This window comes from Tachyglossus aculeatus, chromosome 9 (assembly GCF_015852505.1).
Source record: "Tachyglossus aculeatus isolate mTacAcu1 chromosome 9, mTacAcu1.pri, whole genome shotgun sequence".
Lineage (NCBI taxonomy): Eukaryota > Metazoa > Chordata > Mammalia > Monotremata > Tachyglossidae > Tachyglossus > Tachyglossus aculeatus.
The window spans coordinates 6977401-6995789 of record NC_052074.1 but is presented as its reverse complement, the minus strand read 5'-3'; the positions used below and the strand labels follow the sequence as shown (position 1 = coordinate 6995789).

The 18389-nt window shown below is 42.7% G+C and overlaps 1 protein-coding gene across 1 annotated transcript in view; it reads left to right on the top strand.

Moving 5' to 3' along the window:
* The first annotated feature begins 11197 nt into the window (after nucleotides 1–11197).
* Nucleotides 11198–18389, top strand: part of FANCL (FA complementation group L) — a 61111-nt gene continuing 53919 nt past the window's right edge. The window contains exon 1 of the mRNA XM_038751183.1: nucleotides 11198–11293. Within this exon, the coding sequence (XP_038607111.1) occupies nucleotides 11198–11293 (96 nt within the window). The remainder of the gene's footprint in view (nucleotides 11294–18389) is intronic.

The following is an 18389-nucleotide window of genomic DNA, read 5'->3' as shown; positions in this document are numbered from 1 at the left end:
GTGATAAGCCCTGGGCTAGACACGATTCAGACAATTCACGACAGTATCTGTCAGTCATTTTCATGTGTCCGTAAAGGCAGTTATTAAGTGAAGTGGAGGCTTGACGATTATTTGGTGAATTTTGCAATTTTTTAATGACATTTGTTAAGCGCTTAGTGTGTGCCAGGCACCACACTAAACGCTGGGGTAGATATAAGCTAATACGTTTGTCCTACATGGGGCTCACAGTTTTAATCCCCATTGTACAGGTGAGGAAACTGAGGCATAGAGAAGCGAAGTGACTTACTCAAAGTCACATGGCAGACTTAAGTGGCTGGGCCGGAATTAGAACCCAGGTCCTTCTGATTCCCAGGCCCGTGGTCTAGGCCATTCTGCTTCTCAATGGAGCCAGCCATAAATTATCGGGTCAAAATTACTGGTTTGGATCGGACCCTAATGAGAAAGAGGCATCAAGTAATAATAATAATAATAATAATAATAATAATGGCATTTATTAAGCGCTTACTATGCGCAAAGCACTGTTCTAAGCGCTGGGGAGGTTACAAGGTGATCAGGTTGTTCCCCGGGGGGCTCACAGTCTTAATCCCCATAATAATAATGATGGCATTTATTAAGCGCTTACTATGTGCAAAGCACTGTTGTAAGAGCTGGGGAGGTTACAAGGTGATCAGGTTGTCCCACGGGGGGCTCACAGTCTTAATCCCCATTTTACAGATGAGGTAACTGAGGCACAGAGAAATGAAGTGACTTGCCCAAAGTCACACAGCTGACAATTGGTGGAGCCGGGATTTGAACCCATGACCTCTGACTCCAAAGCCCATGCTCTTTCCAATGAGCCACACTGCTTCTCTAGTAGGCAAAATCCATCAGACTAGATGACATGAACGATCCCAAGGATCAGAATATAAGAACTATATATTTTCATATGTTAATAATAATAATGATGGCAATTATTAAGCGCTTACTATGTGCAAGGCACTGTTCTAAGCACTAGGGAGCTTACAGGGTGATCAGGTTACCCCACAGGGGGCTCACAGTCTTAATCCCCATTTTTACAGATGAGGTAACTGAGGCCCAGAGAAGTGAAGTGACTTGCCCAAAGTCACCCAGCTGACAATTGGCGGAGCCGGGATTTGAACCCATGACCTCTGACTCCAAAGCCCGGGCTCTTTCCACTGAGCCATGCTGCTTCTCATGCTGCTTAATAAGAAAATAGACCGATCCTCTCCCCTCCACCTCAGCCAAAGATAAAGTGATTTATATTCCCCAAAACTGCCAGTTCAGCACTTTCACTACACCTGAGCCTTCTACCTTTATCACTTATATATATAGATAGATAGATATAGATATGCTTATATATCTATACATACATATAGATATAGATATGCTTATCTATATGTATGTATAGATATATTACCATATCTATATCTATCTATCTATATCTATCGATATAGATATGCTTATATATCTATACATACATATAGATAAGCATATCTATATCTATATGTATGTATAGATATATAAGCATATCTATATCTATCTATCTATATATATGTGATATAGATAGATATAGATAGATAGATATAGATATGCTAATATATCTATACATACATATAGATAAGCATATCTATATCTATCTATCTATATAGATATATATCTGCTTCCTCCTACCTGAAGTGTCTAGCCCCCACCATTAGACTGCAACCTCCTTGAGGCGTGGGATTGTGCCTATTGATTCAACTTTGCACTCCCAAGCTCTGAACAGCGCTTAGTACAGTGCTCTGCACACAATAAGGGCTCAATAAATACGATTGATTGATTGATTGAACACAATGCTCTGCACATAGTTGGCACTCAAATCCTGTCAATAGATTGATTTAGTTGGGCCTGAGGCAGGGCCCAAGGGTTTGAGGCAAAAAGAGAGTGTGGGGAGAAGAGGAAGTGAATGGGAGCAAGAATGCGTCCGTTCATTGTTATATTGTCCTCTCCCAAGTGCTTAGGACAGTGCTCTGCACACAGTAAGCGCTCAATAAATACAACTGAATGAATGAATGAATGAATGAATGAAAGGGAAGAATGGGAAAATAGAAGAAGGGGCAAAGAGGGAAAGGGGAGAACAGAAAACAGGAGAAGAGGGGAGATGGGGATAAAAGGAAAGGAAAGAAATGGGGGTAAAGGGGACAGAGAGATGGGGCACAGTGGGATAAGGAGAAATGTACTCACCTGCTTTCCTCATCCGCCGCTTCTGCCATCTGCCCCGGGGGAATTTGTGCCTAAACCAGCCAGTTCTCCCGGGGGAACGGTGCCACCACATCTGCCCGGCTTGTGGAGACCTCAGCAGCCGTCCCAGGAGAGAAGCAGCATGGCCTGGGAGTTGGAAGGATCTGGGTTCTAATCCTGGCTCCGCCACACGTCTGCTGCGCGGTCTTGGGCGAGTGGCTCCGCTTTTCTGCGCCTCAGTGGCCTCATCTGTAAAATGAGGATTAAGATTGTGAGCCTCGTGTAGGACAGGGGGGACTGTCCCCAACCCGATTTGCTTGTAAATAATGACGGCATTTATTAAACGCTTACTATGTGCAAAGCAGTGTTCTAGGCGCTGGAGAGGTTACAGGGTGATCAGGTTGTCCCACGGGGGGCTCACAGTCTTAATCCCCATTTTACAGATGAGGTAACTGAGGCACAGAGAAGTGAAGTGACTTGCCCAAAGTCACACAGCTGACAATTGGCAGAGCCGGAATTTGAACCCATAACTTCTGACTCCAAAGCCTGTGCTCTTCCCACTGAGCCATGCTGCTTCTCTATCTGTATCCACCCCAGTGCCTAGAACAGTGCCTGGCACATAGTAAGGACTTAATAAATACCATTATAATAATGATAATTGCAATTATTATTATTATTATTATTATTAACTGAATGGTCTTGGGCCATGCCCCCTCCAGGGCCACAGGACGAATTCTGGGGGCAGTGACCCCTTAGCAAGCTCCAGGCTGCAGGCAAGAGGGTCACAACTCCCTCAACTCTCAGCTCCAAAGCTTGCACAGCCCCAAAATTGGAATTCTTGGACCTCCGTGCTTGAAGATTATCAACTGGATTCATTTTACTATTTCGTTTTTTCTTTTATGGTATTTGTTAAGCACTTACTATGTGCCAGGCACTGTTCTAAGAGCTGGGACAAACATAAGTTAATCAGTTTGGAAACAGTCCGTATTCATTCAATCGTATTTATTGAGCGCTTCCTGTGTGCAGAGCACTGTACTAAGCGCTTGGGAAGTAGAAGTTGGCAACATATAGAGACAGTCCCTACCCAACAACGGGCTCCATGGGGCTCACCATATTAATCCCCATTTTACGCACGAGGTAAGTGAGGGACAGAGAAGCGAAGTGATTTGAAAAGTAGCGGAGCCGCGATTAGAACCCGGGTCCTTCTGACTCTGAGGTCCATGCTCGATTCACTAGGTCACACTACTTCTCATAAAATAATAATAATAATAATAATAATAATAATAATAATAATGGCATTTGTTAAGTGCTTACTATGTGCCAAGCACTGTTCTAAGCGCTGGGGGGATACAAGGTGATCAGGTTGTCCCACGGGAGGCTCACAGTCTTAATCCCCATTTTACAGATGAGGGAACTGAGGCTCAGAGAAGCGAAGCAACTTGCCCAAGGTAACACAGCAGACATGTGGCGGAGCCGGGATTTGAACCCCAGACCTCTGACTCCCAAGCCCGGGCTCTTTCCACTGAGCCACGCTGCTTCTCATCAAAGACAATTTCGGTTTCAATTTCAAAGAACCAACACCTAAATTTCAGGATCATCCCACGTGGTCAGCCTGGTCTCCTCAGCCCAAAAAATTCATTCATTCAATCGTATTTATTGAGCGCTTACTGTGTGCAGAGCACTGTACTAAGCGCTTGGGAAGTACAAGTTGGCAAAAAAATCATCATCTACCAGGAACCTCTTTCTTAAATCTCCCAAAACAAGGAAGTAGACAATGTTCTTGTCTCTACATTCACAAACACAGTTCATTAGACTGTGAGCCCACTGTTGGGTAGGGACTGTCTCTATATGTTGCCAATTTGTACTTCCCAAGCACTTAGTACAGTGCTCTGCACATAGTAAGCGCTCAATAAATACGATTGATGATGATGATGATGATTAAATTAGCTATATTAACAATGTTTTTACAGTTTTTTGCTGTTGAGTTACTTCTGGCATAAGCCTCATACGTATTCCCAAAACATTTTTGCTGAAAATAGTTACTTATTTACTCCACGCTTACTGTTTGCGGAGAATTGTACTAAGTGCTTGAGAGAATACAATAGATTTGGTAGACACAGTCCCTGCCTTCAAGGAGCTTAAGGTGTTTAGAAGAGAAGCAGCATGGCTTAGTGGAAAGGGCCCGGGATTAAGAGTCAGAGGTCATTCATTCATTCAATCCTATTTATTGAGCGCTTACTGTGTGCAGGGCACTGAACTAAGCGCTTGGGAAGTACAAGTTGGCAACATCTAGAGACGGTCCCTACCCAACAGCGGGTTCACAGCCTAGAAGGGGGAAGGTCACGGGTTCTGATCCCGGCTCCACCACTTGTCAGCTGCGTGACTTTGGCCAAGTCACTTAACTTCTCTGTGCCTCAGTTGCCTCACCTGTAAAATGGGGATTAAGACCGTGAGCCTCATGTGGGGCAACCTGATAACCTTGCATCAACCCCAGGGCTTAGAACAGTGCTTGGCACATAGTAAGCGCTTAACAAATACCATCATCATTATTATTATATTAAAATAAATTACAGATGGGGGAATGGTAGAGTGTAGGGGCATGTTCACAGTGCTGTGGGATTGAGGATAGGGTGAATATCACATCCTTAATAATACCACATCCTTAAATCAATCAATCAATCATATTTATTGAGTGCTTACTGTGTGCAGAGCACTGTACTAAGCGCTTGGGAAGTACAAGTTGGCAACATATACAGACAGTCCCTACCCAAAGGGGATAGATATGAGAATATAGAAAATGAAGAGGGGAGGGTGCATTGGGGTATGAAGACTTTGTCAGGGGAGATCTTCTGGATGCGATATGATTTTAGGAGGGTTTACAGGGTGAGGAGAGTGGCAGAGCACTGTACTAAGCGCTTGGGAGAGTACAATACAACAATACAAGGAGTTTACAGCCTAGACGGGGGAGAGAGACATCAATACAAATAAATGAATGGCAGATATGTACATAAGTGCTGTGGGGCTGGGACGGGACGGGGTGGGTGGGTGGGGGAGAATCAAGGGAACAAGTCAGGGCAATGCAGATGTATTGTATTTTCCAAGCGCTTAGTACAGTGCTCTGCACACAGTAAGCACTCAATAAATACAATTGACTGAATCATCATCATCAATCGTATTTATTGAGCGCTTACTGTGTGCAGAGCACTGTACTAAGCGCTTGACTGAATGAATGAGTGAACGAAAAGAAAATAAAGGGCCTAGTCTGGGAAGACCTCAAGGCCTTCACTAAGGCTTTGAAATGGGAGAGAGTCATTGTCTGATGGATTTGAGGAGCGACGGCATTCCAGGCCAGGGTCAGGATTTGGGCTAGGGGTAGGCCATGAGATAGGCGAGATCGAGATACAGAGATTAGGTCGGTGTTAGAGCAGCAGAGTGTGTGCGTTGGACTATAATAGGAAATCGGAGACAAAATGTCAGATTCAGGAGCTTTAGATAGTGAATTTTATGTTTCCCACGATGAGATCCCAAACTAGCTACTATTTGAATTCAGGAAAGGATGGAAATGCTTAATTAGAGCAAGACAGGAAGCGAGAGAGAGAGAGAGAGAGAGAGAGAGAGAGAGAGAGAGAGAGTGTTATATGCAAACCTCCTTCAATTTTCCAGAAATGACAAGATTACAACATGATGTTTTGTAATATTAATCCCATACCTTTTTAAAAGACTTCCACTTTTCTTGTATTTCGTTATTAAGTTGTCTTTTTCTCACTTTTTACCCTTCTATCCTCCATAATACCATCGAGGGCAGTGAATCCCCGGAATCAGTATGTTATAAGGTGGGAAAAGGCATTTTTATATAGTTTCATTAACAAATTTAACCATGAAGAATCCCAATGCGATGATAAATTCAGCTTTAAATCTCATTTCCGCCTGACCTTTTTGCTCTGTCTAGACTACAGGAGGTCTCAGATTTCCAAGATGATTTGAAGAGTTGGGTTGTGTCCCAAATAACCAGTTGGAGAACTCCATTTTCCCCCAGAGAATCCGGCCAGAAAATTTTGCTGGTATTTTCAGCCAGGGTGGCCTCTGGAGGGAAAATCTCCGGAGGGGGGGAGGCCGAGATAATCGTGGGGATAGACCTGTCACAAATCCACAGAGTCACAGCCCCCCAAAACCTTTCCTGTTAATGTGAAACTCTCACAGGATTTTCTACTGTGAGGATCTCCCTCAGGTGAGAAATCCCAAACCGCAGCAAAATCCCTTGAGAATTTCTGTGGGGAAAACAGTAGCAGAAAAGCTGATTTTACTCCAGGAAATTTCGCCCGGGAGGTTTCACTTGGTAATGAAGACATGCTAACAGTGCGGTTTCCCCTTTAATCTGGTATCTAGTCAAAGTAAAGCCTCGGACAAATCTCTTCAGCCTGGATAACCTGCCAACCTGTACTTCCCAAGCGCTTAGCACAGTGCTCTGCACACAGTAAGCGCTCAATAAATACGATTGATTGAATGAATGAATGAATAAGGCAGAAGAAAATGGCTGTATGCGGAGAAAATTGTCAATGAGCCTGGGAAATACTAGGAATGTTTTCATCATCACCATCATCACTATCGGAGTTCATTAAGCCCTTTAAGCATTAGTTATTAAGCATTAAGAGAGAACAATATAGCAGAGTTGATTGACACATTCCCAGCCCGCAAGGCGCTTACAGTTTAGAAATAAAGTTGAAGTTCCTGTCCTTAGGAGGGCCTAGACTCGATTGTTAGTTTGTTTTATGATATTTTTTGGGGGGAAAGGCACACTGTAAATCATTTTAACAGTTGTCTTCTGCTTGACTATAAGCTCCTGGAGGGCAGGGAACATGTCCACTAATTCTACTGTACTTTCCAGGTCTTAGTAAGGTAGTCTGACACAGTGGGTGCTTAATAAATATTAGCAGCGTGGCTCAGTGGAAAGAGCCCGGCCTTGGGAGTCGGAGGTTGTGGGTTCTAATTCTGGCTGCGCCACTTTTCATTCATTCATTCAATCGTATTTATTGAGCGCTTACTGTGTGCAGAGCACTGGACTAAGCACTTGGGAAGGACAAGTCGGCAACGTATAGAGACGGTCCCCACCCAACAGTGGGCTCACGGTCTAGAAGTGGGCTCACTTGTCTGCTTGTGACTTTGGGCAAGTCGCTTCACTTCTCTGTGCCTCAGTGACCTCATCGGGAAAATGGGGACTAAGACCGTGAGCCCCACGGGGGACAATCTGTTTACCGTGTATCTATCCCAATGCTTACAGCAGTGCTCGGCACATAGTGAGCACTTAACAAATACCATGATTATTATCATTAATATATGAACTGACAAAAAACCCTGGAGAGGGCGAGTATATGAAATAATGCACATAAATGGATAAATTAACCAATTTATTCATTCAATTGTATTTATTGAACACTTACTGTGAGCGAAAAACTGTACTAAGCGCTTAACATATGCTGATGATGGAGTCTTCTGCTGCTCATTTATGGCCAGAATGATGGCGAGGTTGCGCCGATGCCAAATCTGACCTAGATCCCTTTGGATATGGCTTAAGTACATTTTTCCTGTTTTTTCCCTGATGGAGGTGAATAAAGTTTACTATGCGGAAAATGGAAGCTGTGTGGTCTAGTGGAAAGAGCATAGATCTGGGATTCAGAAGACGTGGGCTTTCAACCCGGCTCTGCCACTTGTCCGCTGTGTGAACTGGGGGAAATCACCTAATTTATCTGTGCCTCGGTTCCCTCATCTACATAATGCCTGGCTCAGTGGAAAGAGCCCGGGCTTTGGAGTCAGAGGTCATGGGTTCGAATCCTGGCTCCATCACATGTCTGCTGTGTGACCTTGGGCAAGTCATTTAACTTCTCGGAGCCTCAGTTACCTCATCTGTAAAATGGGGATTAAGATTGTGAACCCCCCGTGGGACAACCTGATCACCTTGTACCCCCCCAGCGCTTAGAACAGTGCTTTGCACATAGTAAGCGCTTAAACAAATGCCATTATTATTATTACTATTATTATTATTAGCTCGAATCCCGGCTCCGCCACTTGTCAGCTGGGTGACTTTGGGCAAGTCGCTTCACTTCTCTGTGCCTCAGTTCCCTCATCTGGAAAATGTGGATTAAGACTGTGAGCCCCCCGTGGCACAACCTGATCACCTTGTAACCTCCACAGTGCTTAGAACAGTGCTTTGCACGTAGTAAGCGCTTTATAAATGCCATTATTATTATTATAATGGTGATTCAATACCTGTTCTTCCTCCTACTTAGGCGGTGAATCCCACGTGGGACCTAATTAACTTGTTCTACCCCGGTGCTTAGCACAAATCTTGGCATATAGTAAGCACTTAACAAACGCCACAATTAAATCACCTGTTCTCAATAAATACGACTGAAAGACTGACTGAATTAGAGAAACAGCGTGGCTCAGTGGAAAGAGCCCAGGCTTGGGAGTCAGAGGTCATAGGTTCGAATCCTGGCTCCAACACATGTCTGCAGTGTGATCTTGGGCAAGTCGCTTCTCTGGGCCTCAGTTCCCTCATCTGTAAAATGAGCGCTTAGACCCGTGCTCTGCACACAGTAAGCGCTCAATAAATATGATTGAATGAATGAATAAAATGGGGATGAAGACTGGGAGCCCCCCGTGGGACACCCTGATCACCATGTAACCTCCCCAGTGCTTAGAACAGTGCTTTGCACATAGTAAGTGCTTAATAAATATTATTATTATTATTATTATTATTATTATTATTATTATTATTATTATTATTATTATTATTACCTGTATCCCCCCAGCACTTAGAACAGGGCTTGGCACATAGTAAGCACTTAACAAATACATATTTACTACATGTAAATATGTATTACCACTACTACATATTTGTACATATTTACTATTCTATTTTATTTTGATTAATATAGTTAGTTTTGTTGTCTGTCTCCCCCTTCTAGACTGTGAGCCTGTTGTTGGGTAGGGACCGTCTCTCTATGTTGCCTACTTGTACTTCCCAAGCGCTTAGTACAGTGCTCTGCACACAGGAAGCACTCAATAAATACGATTGAATGAATGAATGAGCCTGTGGTTGGGGAGGGACCGTCTCTCGATGTTGCCGACTTGTACTTCCCAAGCGCTTAGTACAGTGCTCTGCACACAGGAATTGCTCAATAAATACGATTAATTGAATGAATGAATGACTGTCTCTATATGTTGCCAACTTGTACTTCCCAAGCGCTTAGTCAGGTGCTCTGCAGTCAGGAAGCGCTCAATAAATACGATGGAATGAATGAATGAATGAATGACTGTCTCTACATGTTGCCAACTTGTTCTTCCCAAGCGCTTAGTCCAGTGCTCTGCACGCAGGAAGCGCTCAATAAACACGATTGATTGAATGAATGACCATCTCCTCTCTATGTTGCCAACTTGTTCTTCCCAAGCGCTTAGTCCAGTGCTCTGCACACAGGAAGCGCTCAATAAATACGATGGAATGAATGACCGTCTATGTTGCCAACTTGTTTTCCCAAGCGCTTAGTCCAGTGCTCTGCACTCAGGAAGCGCTCCATAAATACGATTGATTAAATTAATGAATGAATGACCGTCTCTCTATGTTGCCAACTTGTTCTTCCCAAGCGCTTAGTCCAGTGCTCTTCACGCAGGAGGTGCTCAATAAATACGATGGAATGAATGACCGTCTCTCTATGTTTCCAACTTGTTCTTCCCAAGCGCTTAGTCCAGTGCTCTGCACACAGGAGGCGCTCAATAAATGCGATGGAATGAATGAATGACCGTCTCTCTATGTTGCCAACTTGTTTTCCCAAGCGCTTAGTCCAGTGCTCTGCACACAGGAGGCGCTCAATAAATACGATGGAATGAATGAATGACCGTCTCTCTATGTTGCCAACTTGTTCTTCCCAAGCGCTTAGTCCAGTGCTCTGCACACAGGAGGCGCTCAATAAATACGATGGAATGAATGAATGACCATCTCTCTATGTTGCCAATTTGTTTTCCCAAGCGCTTAGTCCAGTGCTCTGCACACAGGAGGCGCTCAATAAATACGATGGATTGAATGAATGAATGACCGTCTCTCTATGTTGCCAACTTGTACTTCCCAAGCGCTTAGTCCAGTGCTCTGCACACAGGAAGCGCTCAATAAATATGATGGAATGAATGAATGACCGTCTATGTTGCCAACTTGTTCTTCCCAAGCGCTTAGCCCAGTGTCCTGCACACAGGAAGCGCTCAATTATGTTGCCAACTTGGACTTCCCGAGCGCTTAGTCCATCATCATCATCATCAATCGTATTTATTGAGCGCTTACTATGTGCAGAGCACTGTACTAAGCGCTTGGGAAGTACAAATTGGCAACATCTAGAGACAGTCCCTACCCAACAGTGGGCTCACAGTCTAAAAGGGGGAGACAGAGAACTAAACCAGACATACTAACAAAATAGAATAAATAGAATAGATATGTACAAGTAAAATAAATAAATAAATTTATTTATTTATTTATTTAGTCCAGTGCTCTGCGTACAGGAAATGCTCAATAAATACCCTTCCCCACAGCACCTGTGTATATGTATATGTTTGTACATATTTATTACTCTATTTATTTATTTATTTTACTTGGACATATCTATTCTATTTATTTTATTTGGTTAGTATGTTTGGTTTTGTTCTCTGTCTCCCCCTTTTAGACTGTGAGTCCACTGTTGGGTAGGGACTGTCTCTAGATGTTGCCAATTTGTACTTCCCAAGCGCTTAGTACAGTGCTCTGCACATAGTAAGCGCTCAATAAATATGATTAATTGATATGAATGAATGAATGCGATGGATTGAATGAATGAATGAATGAATGAATGAATGAGCGTCCGTTGGGCCTCCCCGAGGGGGGCGGGGCCGGCAGCGCGCATGCGCGGACCCCGTAACCCGGGCAACGGGGCGGGGCGGGGCGGTGGGCAACTTCGCCATGGCGGGCTCGGGCTCAACCCTGCTGCGCCTGTGTCCGCTGCTTTTACCGCAGAACCGGGAGAAAACCGTGTACGAGGGCTTCGTCTCCGCTCAGGTACCGGACTCTTCCGCCATTATCCGCGGCCGCCGCCAACGGCCTGTGAGGAGAGCGAGGAGGCGCCGCCATTGCTCCCTCCCCTTCCTCCCCGCGCGCGAGGCCGGCGCCCGGCGCGAGACGCGAAACTCCCGCCACGGCCGCCGATTGGTCGGCGCCCGGGGTGGGCGGGGCTAAGGCCAGTGACGTCAGCGCCGGCCCCGCCCCTCCCCGCGGGGCTCCGGCGCCTCAGCCAATAGCGTTCTTCCGGCCGCGGCCCCATCGTCTCCACTGCGCAGCCGCGGAGCTTCTCGGTCAGTCAGTCAGGTAGATTCAGTCATTCGTTCAGTCGTACTTAGTGAGCGCTTACTGGGTGCAGAGCACTGGACTAAGCGCTGGGGAAGCACCAGTTGGAAACGTAGAGAGGGCTCACAGTCTTGAAGTCTGTCACAGCCAGTCATTCAGTCAGTAAGATTCATTCAGTCAGATAGTCATTAATTCAGTGAGATAGATTCGGTCATTCATTCAGTCATGGTCAGATTCGGTCAGTCAGTCATTAATTCAGTCAGATTCAGTCATTCAGTCAGTCAGTCAGATAGATTCAGTCAGTCAGATAGTCAGCTTCAGTCATTCATTCATTGTCTGTCAGTCATTCATTCAGTCATGGTCAGATTCGGTCAGTCAGTCATTAATTCAGTCAGATCGATTCAGTCATTCATTCAGTCATAGATTGTCAGATAGCTTCAGTCATTCATTCATTGTCAATCAGTCATTCATTCAGTCATGGTCAGATTTGTCAGTCAGTCATTAATTCAGTCAGATTCGGTCAGTCAGTCATTCAGATAGATTCAGTCATTCATTCATTCAGTCAGTCAGATTCAGTCAGTCAGATAGCTTCAGTCATTCATTCATTGTCTGTCAGTCATTCATTCAGTCATGGTCAGATTCGGTCAATCAGTCAGATCGATTCAGTCATTCATTCAGTCATAGATTCAGTCAGATAGCTTCAGTCATTCATTCATTGTCAGTCAGTCATTCATTCAGTCATGGTCAGATTTGGTCAGTCAGTCATTAATTCAGTCAGATTCGGTCAGTCAGTCATTCAGATAGATTCAGTCATTCATTCATTCAGTCAGTCAGATAGATTCAGTCAGTCAGATAGTCAGCTTCAGTCATTCATTCATTGTCAGTCAGTCATTCCGTCATGGTCAGATTCGGTCAGTCATTAATTCAGTCAGATAGATTCGGTCAGTCAGTCAGTCAGATTCAGTGAATCAGATAGTCAGCTTCAGTCATTCATTCATTGTCAGTCAGTCATTCAGTCATGGTCAGATTCGGTCAGTCAGTCAGTCAATTCAGTCAGATAGATTCGGTCAGTCAGTCATTCAGATAGATTCGGTCATTTATTCAGTCAGATAGATTCAGTCAGTCAGTCAGCTTCAGTCATTCATTCATTGTCAGTCAGTCATTCATTCAGTCATGGTCAGATTCGGTCAGTCAGTCATTAATTCAGTCAGATAGATTCGGTCGGTCAGTCAGTCATTCAGATAGATTCAGTCATTCATTCAGTCAGTCAGATTCAGTCAGTCAGATAGATTCAGACAGTCATTCATGGTCAGTCATTCATTCAGCCAGATAGATTTGGTCATTCATTCAGTCATAGTCAGATTCTGTCAGTCAGTCATTAATTCAGTCAGATAGTCAGGTTCAGTCAGTCAGTCATTCAGATAGATTCAGTCAGGCAGTCAGATAGATTCAGTTATACATTCATAGTCAGTCAGATTCGGTAAGTCAGTCATTCACTTACCAAATACCATCATTATTATTATTATCCATTCATTCAGTCATACTTATTGAGCACTTACTGTGTGCAGAGCACTGTACTACAGCACTTGGAAAGTATTATGATTTATTCATTAATTCATTCGTATTTATGGAGTGCTTACCGTGTTTAGAGCACTGTACTAACCGCTTGGAAAGTATGATTCATGCATTCATTCAATCGTATTTATGGTGCACTTACTGTGTGCAGAGCACTGTACTAAGCACTTGGTATTATGATTCATTCATTTATTCAATCTTATTTATTGAGCGCTTACTTTGTGCAGAGCACGTACTAAGCTCTTGGGAAGTACAAGTCAGCAACATATATACATAATATATATTATATGTATTATATTATATTATATTATTTATATGATATATAATATAATATATGATATATTATATACTATATTTTACTATTATTATACTTGTGCTAACATGATTATTAGCATCACTATTATTAATCGTATTTATTGAGTGCTTACCATGTGTAGAGCACTGTACTAAGCGCTTGGAAAGTATTATTGTTATTAGCATCATTATTAATCGTATATTTTGAGCTCTAACTGTGCAGAGCAAGTGCTTGGAAAGTATTATTAGCATCATTGTTAATAATCATATTTATTGAGCACCTACTGTGTGCAAAGCACTGTACTAAACGTTTGGCATCTCTATAGCATGTAATATAATAATAATAATAATAATAATAATAATAATAATAATAATAATGGCATTTGTTAAGAGATTACTATGTGCCAAGCACTGTTCTAAGCGCTAGGGTGGATACAAGGTTATCAGGTTGTCCCACACGAGGCTCACAGTCTTAATCCCGATTTTCCAGATGAGGTCACTGATGCACAGAGAAGTTAAGTGACTTGCCCAAGGTCACACAGCAGACACATGGCGGAGTTGGGATTAGAACCCAGGACCTTCTGACTTCCAGCCTGGGCTCTTTCCACAAAGACACTTGAGCGCTTACTGTGTGCAGAGCATTGTACTAAGCGCTTGGCTTCACTATAGAATATAATATAATAATAATATATAATGTAATAGTGTACGATATATAATATAATAATATATACTATAATATAGTATCTCTAGATAATATACAATATAGCTTCTCTGGACTGTGAGCTTGTTGTGAGCAGGGGATGTGTTTGATAACAATAATAATAATGATGATGTTGGCATTTGTTAAGCGCTTACTATGTGCAAAACACTGTTCTAAGCGCTGGGGGGGATACAAGGTGATCAGGTTGTCCCACGTGGGGCTCACAGTCTTAATCCCCATTTTACAGATGAGGGAAATGAGGCTCAGAGAAGTGAAGTGACTTGCCTAAAGTCACACAGCAGACGTGGCAGAGCCGGGATTTGAACCCATGACCTCTGACTCCAGAGCCCGGGCTCTTTCCACTGAGCCATGATGATGGTACTTGTTAAGCGCTTACTATGTGCCAAGCACTGCTCTGAGCGTTGGGGTAGATACAAGTTAGGTTGGACACAGACCAAGTCCCACATGGGGCTCACGGTCTTCATCCCCATTTTACAGATGAGGTAACTGAGGCCCAGAGAAGTGAAGCGACTTGCACAAGGTCACCCAGCAGACAAGGGGCAGAGCTGGGATTGGAACCCATGACCTTCTGATTCCCAGGCCCCAGCTCTATCCACTAAGCCGTGCTGCTTCTATTTGATGTTGTGTTGTTATGTTATATTCTTCTGTTTGATGTTATATTGTCCTCTCCCAAGCGCTTAGTACAGTGCTCTGCACCCAGTAAGCACTCAATAAATACGATTGAATGAACAGCGCGCCCTGCACATAGCACTCAATAAATAGCACTTACTGATTCATGAGGAAACTGAGGCATAGAGAAGTCCAGTGATTCGACCAATGTTAGGCAGCGGGCCCAGAAAAACTTGGATATTGTCCTGATCGACTGTTGAAGATGCCTCTCTTTAAAATGTAGGCATCTCACTGAAGTTGGGATGGTGTCCTCATATATGCAGAGAAGCAGCGTGGCTCAGCGGAAAGAGCACGGGCTTGCGAGTCAGGTCGTGGGTTCAAATCCCGGCTCTGCCACTTGGCAGCTCTGTGACTTTGGGCAAGTCACTTCACTTCCCTGTGCCTCAGTTCCCTCATCTGTAAAATGGGGATTAAAGACCCAGCCCCCCTGCCGTGGGACAACCTATCCCCCTGTATCCTCCCCAGCACTTAGTGCTTTGCACACAGTAAGCGCTTAACAAATACCATCATTAATAGATGCAAATTTATTAGGACTGAAATGGTCAGAAGATAGTGAGAAGCCCCTCAAATTGTTACATTTGCCCTTAGAAGAGTGTAATCAGAAAAAAACACTTAGAAGTGAACAAGATACAATATTGAATGCTGGATTCGGACGGGATGAAATAACACAATTTGTTCTTTAATATGGCTAAAACAATTTAAGTTAAAAAAAAGTTAAAGCGTACAGAAAATAACCTCGCCGTGGTACATTTTAATTCTTGTACTCTCCCAAGCATTTGGGATGGTGTTTTACACAGGGTAAGCACTCCGTAAATGCTCGTGTTTGATCTCTGACATCTGCAAATGATGCAAAGGGCCAAACAGAAACTCAGCACATAATAATCAATCAATCAATCGTATTTATTGAGCGCTTACTATGTGCAGAGCACTGTACTAAGCGCTTGGGAAGTACAAATTGGCAACATATAGAGACAGTCTCTACCCAGCAGTGGGCTCACAGTCTAAAAGGGGGAGACAGCGAACAAAACCAAACATACTAACAAAATAAAATAAATAGAATAGATATGTACAAATAAAATAAATAAATAAATAAATAGAGTAATAATAAGCGCTCAATCAATACCATTGACTGATTGGCACAATAGTAAGCACTTAACAAATGCCATTTAAAAAAAAAAATTGCTAAATGTGTTTTGCACTTGGGAGCCCTAAGTTTAAATATATCCTTGGTTGAGAAACTCTGGGCAAAACCTTGCATTTAATACTACATCTGATAGAACTTGGAAATCAGATCATTAACATTTGGAAGCCAAGTCAAATACTATACCTCAGTCATACTAGTTTCTCTAATTCTTGATTACCAACTGAATGCATGGTGGGGTATGTGAAGGTAGGTTAAAGTTACTACATAATACCTTTCAGTACTTTAATGAAATAGTGAATCATTGTTACTTGACCTTTTTTAAAGGTCAGTATTACATTTGTTTCATTTTTTTAAAAGGACATTTAAATGTAATGAAAGTCAGTACCGTAATATTACCATGAAAGTAAAGGTTATGGGGTACATCTAATTGTGTTCCTCTATTTTTGAAACTGCTTTAAGGGGATTCTTTGAAATTTCCATGTGCTTAAAGTGAACCGACATTAATTGTTTTGGGGGAGTTTTATTACTATTTTTCATCTTACACTGTTGAAGCAAAAGATTATTCTTCTGCTTGTCCTTTACCACTTTCTTTGCTCAAATTTCATACATTCTCTCTTTTTCAAAGGCAATTCGCAACAGTGGATGAAAGTAAAATTCTGTTTACCTATCTGAAAATGAAAAAAAAAACAACTAAACGAAGCCAGTTCATATGAATGCATACCAAGGTTGAACTTTTTTTCAATAGGAGTATTTTTAGAAATTAGTAGCGGCCCTCAGTTAAGGCCTGCACGTGTAATAACTAGAGTACCTAGACTGTGAGCCCGTTTTTGGGTAGGGACCGTCTCTATATGTTGCCCACGTGTACTTCCCAAGCGCTTAGTACAGTGCTCTGCACACAGTAAGCACTCAATAAATACAGTTGAATGAATGAATGAATTACCTGATTATTGAAAATATTTTTCATTACCATAATATCTGCATTTAGTATTGATATTCACAGTTGGGTGGATTTCTTGTCCTTATCAAAAGTTACACCAAAGAGTGAAGATGTTGTCTTGTATGCCTTTGAAGTTTTATGGTATCATTCTCTGGCATACTGAATTAGGGAACAATTTTGCAGGTGGTAAAAGTCACTTCCTTGATGAATTCCATTCCCGGTAAATAACCTTCCCTTATTTCTTCCCAGATCGTTGTATGATGTTTCTCTGTCAATTGACTGTGTGTTTCCTGATTGAAATCAATCAATCAGTGGTATTTATTGAGTACTTACTGTGTTTAGAGCAAGGTAGAGCAGTTTTTAGACGGTGAGCCCACTGTTGGGTAGGGACTGTCTCTATGTGTTGCCAATTTGTACTTCCCAAGTGCTTAGTACAGTGCTCTGCACATAGTAAGCGCTCAATAAATACGATTGATTGATTTAGAGCAAGGTACTAAGCCCTCGGGAGAGTACCAGATAACGGAGTTGGTGGATTCGTTTCTTGCCCACGGCGAGTTTACAATCTAGAGGGGAAGACAGACATTAAATATAAATAAACTCTGCGTATGTACGTATGCTATGGGGCTAAGGGTGGGGTGAACAATGAGTGCAGATCTAACATACGAAACATGCATTCATTCATTCAGTCATATTTATTGAGCGCTTACTGTGTGCAGAGCACTGGACTAAGCGCTTGGGAAGTCCAAGTCGGCAACATATAGAGACGGTCGCTACCCAACAACAGGCTCACAGTCTAGAAGGGGGAGACAGACAACAAAACAAAATATATTAACAAAATAAAATAAATAGAATAGTAAATATGTACAAGTAAAATAAATAGAGTAATAAATCTGTACAAACATATATACAGGTGCTGTGGGGAGGGGAAGGAGGTATGGCGGGGGGATGGGGAGGGAGAGAAGAAGGAGGGGGCTCGGTTTGGGAAGGCCTCCTGGAGGAGTAATCAATCAATCAATCAATCAATCGCATTTATTGAGCGCTTACTGTGTGCAGAGCACTGTACTAAGCGCTTGGGAAGTACAAGTTGGCAACATATAGAGACAGTCCCTACCCAACAGTGGGCTCACAGTCTAGAAGGGGGAGACAGAACAAAACCAAACGTATTCACAAAATAAAATAAATAGAATAGATATGTACAAGTAAAATAAATAAATAGAGTAATAAATATGTACAAACATATATCCATATATACTCCCTGAAGAGCTTAGTGCATTCATTCATTCATTCAATTGTATTTATTGAGCGCTTACTGTGTGCAGAGCACTGTACTAAGCGCTTGGACAGAGTACAGTGCTCTGCACACAGTAAGCACTCAGTAAATACGATTGACTGACTGACACACATTTCCTGCCCACAAGGAGCTTACGGTCTAGATGGTGAGACTGATATTAAAATAAATTACAGTAAGCAC